A 7,684-nucleotide genomic window follows, 5' to 3' on the forward strand; every position below is an offset into this window, starting at 1 on the left:
GTCTGAATCATCAAGGCCATTTTCAATCCTCATTGGCCTGGCCGTCACGTGGTGGGGGACCAATGCGTGGATAATTATGGGGCTGCTATTTTTCCCTAAAAAAAAGATGTCAGCCCTTGGCTGTAGTATTCCTCTTTAAAATCCCTCCCTGACAATGTCATGTCCCAACAATGTGACTTCTAACTCCTTTTTGATGGACTCGCTGGCCGGTACCTGTAGAGGCGAGAATTATTCCTCTAACCAAGGAATGTATATGCAGCCTGGGAGCGATTTCAGCTGTGGAATGATGAGAAACTGTGGAATTATCCCGTCTCTTTCCAAAAGAGACGAGGTGAATACCGCCAGCCTGTCTCTCAACACCTATCCATCTTACCTTTCTCAGCTAGACACTTGGTGTGACCCAAAAAATACTTACAGAATCGAACAACCTGTTGCAAGACAGCTCCCATCCTGCTCTTTCCCAACCAATGTCAAAGAAGAGAATGTATGCTGCATGTATAACGCTGATAAAAGGGCGAAAAATGCCACAGAGACAGCCCTCTACCCCAATCAAATGCCTGATTCTTGCCTAAATGATCATGAAGTCCCTGTTCCTAGCTACTATCGAGCCGGCCAAGGTTATTCCTCTATGGAGAAGACGCCAAACTGCAACAATCCAAATGAGTTTGAGACAAGTTTTGACTCCAGGGCGAGTCTGAACCCAAGGAGTGAGCGTCTGGAACAACAACAAGCCCCACCAGCAGTGGCTAAAGTGAGTTTCCCCGAAAACACAAAAACAGATAATACCCAGAACACACCCACCAACGAAATTAAAACAGAAACAAGCGCCCCCGCTCCAAAAATAAGCCCTTCGGAAGCAGAGAAAGACCTGAATAAAAGCACTGACACCAGCACAGACAATTCTGACAATGAAGCAAAAGGTAAGGGATTATTCATTATCGGTAACTGGTTTCAGAAAATGCTCAGCATAATAATAATAAGATGCACTTTACACTGCAAACTTCGCCGCACTTATGTCTGAATTGCTGCAGTCGTTTTTAAATTCTTACTCGAAATAAAAATCACTGAGAAAATAGAGCAGTCAAATGTGTTAAAACACACCCTCTCGCTATTTAAAGGGGAGACTTGTGCATGTATTTAGTTAGGTATGTAGCTGCTAGGAACGGTGTATATTTAATAAGATTAGGTGGCTTTTAGAATAGTCTAAAATGGCAATGAGATTACAAAAATCAGTTTAGCCAGACATTTACCTCATGTTATTTTCTAGTTAAATGTTTTATGTGGTCGTATAAGGCAATTTTTACTCTTTTTGTTTGCTCAGTATAAAATGTCTGAGGAGAAAAAGAAAAAGAAAACACGGATTGAGTCTTATTTTCACTTGCAAACATCTCAGGTTTGGGTTGTGTATTGTGTTTCATTTCATTGCTCGTTGAAAAAGCTTTTTTGCTGGCGAATTGAGGTCTTGTTTGTGAAGGCAAAATTGTTTCTGGGTGTGAAACAGATGTTTTAAGTTTGTGTTTCTATGAGGAGAGACTTCCATTTACCATGTTGTATTTTCATTGTAGAAATTCATGTGGGTTGAAATGTTTGTTTATCTTAATATTCAGTTGTCCTTGAAGACCTAGATTCAAGATAGACTGTTTTAAGTATTTATGTTGGGTCATTAAGTAGAGGTATATGTATGAATGAGTGGAATTCTCTGAAAATTTGGCGTAAAATACATAGCACAAAATATTATTGGGAGCGGATGGAGATCTAAGCAACGGATTTTATTATTTGACTGTGGTGCATGGGTTAAAATAGCTTCCGTGTCCAATAATTTGTAATATGCTAGAAATCAATCAGAAACGAAGCAGTTTAGTAACTATGTAGTTTGTATATGCATATACATATACGTGCATGTGGTATGGTGTGTATACTCACATACATCCTCTGTGTATGGGTACCAGAAGAGCATACAGATATTTCATACCCACTGTCGTTCTTGTGAAAGATATCTTCATACAAAATCACCTTTAAAATTGGCCTTTCAACAAAACAAAATATATAGTCCAAAACAGTCTTTTCATTTTATTCCGCACCCAATGACATTATTTTATCTGACAGCTGAGTTACAAATACACAAAACACAAAGTCAAGTTTATCAAAATCCCTACAAACTTCTCTTCACAAAGCGCGTTCTATTTTCATGTCAAGATATATTTTCGTGGGAGTTAACAGAAGGATTATTTTGGTTTTGAACTATAATTTGTGGGGGGGGGGGGGAATAAAGGTTTCTCCTGCAATATTGGTGTTAACCAAAATGGGTGTATGTTTAAAGTAATTGATTTCCAAACTTTTGCTTTTTCAGAAATTAATATATCGTGAATAGCATTTTTAATCATCAGAGCCAGTATGAGGCGGATTTTGTTTGTTTGTGGTTTTCTTTAAATAAAATTATTTTAAAGCTTAAGTTTTCCTTTTTGTTGAATCAGAATTTTATTCATTGCCAAGGTGCGATTTTTGAATCCAATTTAAGAATTTTGGAAAGCTAGAGGCTTAGCGAGAATTTCCAAGGTTCAATAGCATGAAAGGGCATCTGCAAACTTAATGGTGGCTTAATTGCAAATATACTCATTGTTAAGGCATAAGTGGTTAAGTAAAGTTCTTATTTCCAATCGCAGAATCTTCTGAAACTAGCATGAATATAAAAATAAGTGGATTATTGTAGTCATAGGACATGTCATTTTCTTCTTTCATAGTTAGACGTAAATATAGGCGACTACTGATGCCAGAATTTTCCAGTGCTCAAATTCAAATCCCAAGTATTATATATAAAGAATTATAATATATTTATATAGATCTCAAATACTTGGGATTTGAATATTTGCTATATAAATATTTGCTATCTAGATATAGCAAACACATGCATTTTACTTTATGAAGTGTGAGTGTAAGTGTATAAGAGAGGCTGTGTATATATAAGAAATATAATTACAAAGGATACATATATACTCACACTTTATAAAGGCAAATCCATTTCACATCGTCTGTGTTTACGAAAAATACACTTGATATTAATGTGCTTCACAGACTCCAAGCATCTGACCTCTGTTAGACGACCGTGCTTCAGTGAACCAGATATTTCAGAGGGTAATAATCAGATTTCACTTTAGATGATGCTTTTGTAGTAAAGCGTATGTGTGTGTGTAGAAGGAAGCAATGGCAGAACAGTTACGGAACTTAGGAAAGTTACACTGTTGATTTTAAGATTTTTTTTTAAAAAAAGCCTTCATGCGGTTCACGAAAGGCCATGAATAATTTCATAAAATTATATTCTGTTGACATGTCTGACGTGTGGACAACCCTGCTCTCTAGAATAGTGTAAGAGCCGAAAAGAAATTGTATTTCACTATGATGTCCGTTACTTGAACTAGGCATAGTTAGTGTGTGAGCTATAATTTAGCCTTGGCTGCATGGATCTGATGTATAGGTTCATATTGTTAACGTGGATTTATTTAGCGATTTGGTGATAGTCGGTGGAAACAATTGGACATTTAAATATGTATTTAATGAGTCCTTTAAACCTAAAACACCTCAAAAATAAAAATAAATTGAGCCATAAGCACAACCCTTTTATTTGTGTATAGGGGAGTGATTGTTTTCCACCAAAGAAGCTGCTTTTTAACAATCTTTAGCCTGGTAAATTCTCTTTCCTATTCCACGGATACTTATATAATAATGTTATTTTTAACAGAGGATATAAAGGCAGAAAACACTACAGGAAATTGGCTGACAGCAAAGAGCGGAAGAAAGAAAAGGTGTCCTTACACTAAACACCAGACGCTGGAATTGGAGAAGGAATTCTTATTCAATATGTACTTGACCCGTGAGCGCCGCCTGGAGATTAGTAAGAGTATTAACCTGACAGACAGACAAGTCAAAATCTGGTTTCAGAACCGCAGGATGAAACTCAAGAAAATGAACAGAGAGAACCGAATTCGCGAACTGACTTCCAATTTTAATTTTACTTGAGCGTGTTCAATAATATTTAAGGAAAGGGGAAAGGGGGAAAAGAAACCTTGTTCATTTTTTTCTGGGTATCAATGCAATGCGTATGCAAAAATTAAGGACCTCATAAGCGTCATTTGGGTATTTGCAGTTTGTAGAGCGAAGATGCATCGGTATAAGCATGAGAATATATATTGCATCCATGTTTCTATGTAAAATAAAAGATTGATATGGTTGCTAAAACAGCTTATAAAATGTTTAAGTTATTTACGTGCAGCACAAAACAGAAGGATCCTTCTCTATGCATATTATGTTTAGGATAATAGATGCGTCTAAAAGTTTGCTTTTCATATTCTAGTGTAGTCTGCCTATTGTATAATAAAACGACTAAAAGACGAATTTCATATGTGTCTGTAAATTAAAGTTGCAGTGGCAACATGCTCACATGCTGTAGTTATGCAGTTTCTTCCCATGAAGTGATACTATCAACCATATATTTAAGACAAAAAATAAAGCAGTATTGGTATCTTATTATGAAAAAAGTCAATTTATCGTGGTTGTGTTATTTAAATATAGTCTGTATGTGTTATACTTTGCATGTATCTTCCTTTATGGAGCAAAATAAATTTCATAGAACTGTCTACAAATGGGTTTTTTTAAAGTGTTTTTTTAAAACACTTTCCTTCCCCCATGTATTTTTTTTTCCCCAGGACTCATCCTTTTAAGGCTTTCAGGAGAGTATCCTAGCGGGTTTAATATAAGTGAGAGACCATAACGTTGATTTAAATATTATCCAGGTGACCACAATAAGTCAAGGTCATAAAACAGTAATGTCAGGACAGTCTTGGTAAGCGCTGGAGGTGGATTTTATGATCTGCAAATATAATGTGCGGCAGCAGTAAAAGATGCATTTAAAGGTGACTGTGGAGGAGGGAAGGAAGGCAGAGCTGAAACAGCAATCTTTGGATGCACACTACTCATTGCTTTTGGGTCTTTTTAAGGGAACACACGCTCCTTATGTGGTCTAAGGAAGAATCTCTATTAAAGGGAATAAACTTAAATAAAACAGAAAATGGGATGTCAAGTGGAAGGAGTGGAAAGGTAAGAGAGACGATTTCTTGGCTGGCTGCATGGCTGAAGCACAAGTGGATATATTTTCCTCTATACCAAGGTAAAGACAGAGTGGATATGAACTACACTTTGAAGCTGCAGTCTTACGGACCGTGTGTTAAGTACGGGTTCCTTGGAATTTTTTTTTTTTTAACTGAGATTTCCTATTCAACTGCCAGCTAATTTTCAGAGAGAAAAATGCATGGTTGAGAAAATATTGCGCATATATTTCCATCTTCCCCTCCCCCTTTAAAACTTACTTGTATGAAGTTGGGCTCAGCTAAAGACAGACACTTATCCATAGGTATGAATTCTTGGGTTTTTTTTTTTTTTGTTTTTTTTTTTGGTGGCATGGATGAAGGACTTGTAAAACAATATGTTGCCTTGGTGTGTGCATATATTTCAGAGATGTCTGCAGTGTCTTTCTAAGGAGGATGTTAAGGATAGTGTAGGCATGAGGGTTTTGGTGGCAGTTTGGAGCCCTGTGGATTTCTGTCTGTGAAGCATTTTCTGGGGGAAACTTTGCTATACTTGTTCTCTGTGGCAATTTAAAATGGATAATGTCAGAATACAGCCACTTTGGAAATGAAGACTGGCGTGGCTTGCAATAAGTCAAGGTTTTAAAGCTGGCTAGTTAAACGCTTCAAACGCGGTTAGAGAGAGTGTGTGAGAGAGAGAGAGAAGAGAAGTCAATGCAGCTTATATTAGGAGGGGCTTAATGAAGAGATTAAAGATGCTGCCTAATTGGAAGGAGGAAAACATCTTTTTCTTGGGGAGATGGTATAGTATGTTGCAATGCTGGCATTTCAATTTCGTGGAAGGGAGAAGGGTTGTCGAGAGATGAAAAGCCACACAGGAGGTGATTTTCTTTCTTTTTCTTTCTTTTTTCTCCCCCCCCCCTCCTCTCTGACCGAAATGTTGTGGATCTCCCGCCCTTTCATGCAGCTGATCTGTGGTTTAGGTAGTTTCATGTTGTTGGGATTGGCTTTTAGCTCGGCAACAAGAAACTGCCTTAATTACGTCAGTTAGTCTTCATCAAGGGCAGCCGTTTCCGCTACACACGCACGCAGCTTTCGAGCTACCCAAGCACTGGGGTTCAGCGGAGAGCAAATTGTTTCCTACAGAACTTTCATTCAGTTGGTAGAGACCCGGGACTCACACAGAAACGTGGTGGTGACAAATGTGTGAGGACAGGTTCCCTTAGCCTCAGGTCTTTTTACTTCCCCCACCCCTCCCCCTTAAGCCCCCCACTATCCTCTACTTAGTTATTGAGTTAGATGAATTTTCTTTCCCTTATTGTTTCTGGTCGACATATTATTGAGGAGGACAAAGGATCCTTCCTTTCGAATTCCTATCAAATTATGTAGTCAGCCTGCAGACCGTAAAGCCTCGACAAAGCCACGCCACGATGATTGGCATGAAGGGACAAAGTCTTACTAATGGCAGAATGATTTGATTCCATGTCTCCTTCTGTTATGATCTCTCTTTTCTTTTAATCCCACTGTGCAAAAAAAAATGGTTCCTGACCTAGCAGTCATGAACATGAATTGGACCTATGATGTTGTTTGGAGAACTGGCATTATGCTGTTGGGGGTGTCTTGAAGGGAAATACACATTGGAAGAGCTAGTCCAGACTATGTAACAAGCTACTGTTTCCGTCTCCTGTACAGCCCTCTCAGTATTCAGTCTGATCATTTGCAGCGTATTTTGGTCCTTGAAGGTGCACTGAAGAACAAAGCAGAAAGCGGAAATCAAATTTACCTTCCGCTCTGTCTATATAACAGCAGAAGCATCAGATTTAAAATGTAATAGCCATTTTAGGTGCTATAATCAAGGGGTTCCACTTTTAAGAACACATAATCTTGTGTTGCTCTACTACAAACTGGATTATGAACTATTATCCACTGAGGACACGTGTAAAAGCTAAGTAACTGTTGATTAAGAAAATGAGTCGGCTAGGCTATACGATTAGCATCTTTCTTTGGCAAAGTAAAAGGAGATATTCCCCCCACCCCAAAAAAGAAAGCGTATTGGTAACGTTTGGAAAGTTACATCTACTAGTCACCTATTTGGAAAAAAAATCCAGGGTTACACACAAATAATACATGTGTGTATTTGTGCGTGTGTGTTTCCCCCTCAAGAATACCAATGACAGATAGGAATAAGGAGAAGAAAAAGGAGACAAAATAATTAGAGAAAAGGGGCTGAGACAGTAGAAGTGAATCTTCAGATATTGTGTGTTGTGTTATTATAAAAGAAATTCCCAGTCCACGTTGTGTTGACATTATAGAGGGGGGAAAAGTTTTGTTGTGGGGAAAGTATAATGATAAGACCACTATGACTGTTTTGGGTGTGCAAAATCTCAGAGTCCATTCTTTTTCTTACATCGGGTTCAGATTTTTGTGGGGGAGAAAGGGCAGTATATATATATATTTTTCTTGTATTGTAACATTTCTGTGTTTGCGTCCTACTCTAACTTTATGCTTAACAGTTCCTTAACAAACTTTCGGCGCAAACAATACATTTCGATTGTAGAAACAGAAATGTCCCTTCTACCTAGGAGAGACATTTAATGTTGATATTG

The 7,684-nt window shown here is 37.8% G+C and overlaps 1 protein-coding gene across 1 annotated transcript; it reads left to right on the forward strand.

Annotated features, from left to right (window-relative positions):
• Positions 1-55: 55 nt before the first annotated feature.
• On the forward strand, positions 56-4,625 carry HOXC10 (homeobox C10). Its single transcript, XM_005307710.4, has 2 exons — positions 56-920; positions 3,737-4,625. Exons 1-2 carry the CDS (start codon positions 155-157, stop codon positions 4,012-4,014), a joined length of 1,044 nt encoding a protein of 347 aa, XP_005307767.2. The 5' UTR covers positions 56-154; the 3' UTR covers positions 4,015-4,625.
• The last annotated feature ends 3,059 nt before the right edge of the window (positions 4,626-7,684 follow it).

Source organism: Chrysemys picta, chromosome 22 (genome assembly GCF_011386835.1).
Source record: "Chrysemys picta bellii isolate R12L10 chromosome 22, ASM1138683v2, whole genome shotgun sequence".
NCBI lineage: Eukaryota > Metazoa > Chordata > Testudines > Emydidae > Chrysemys > Chrysemys picta.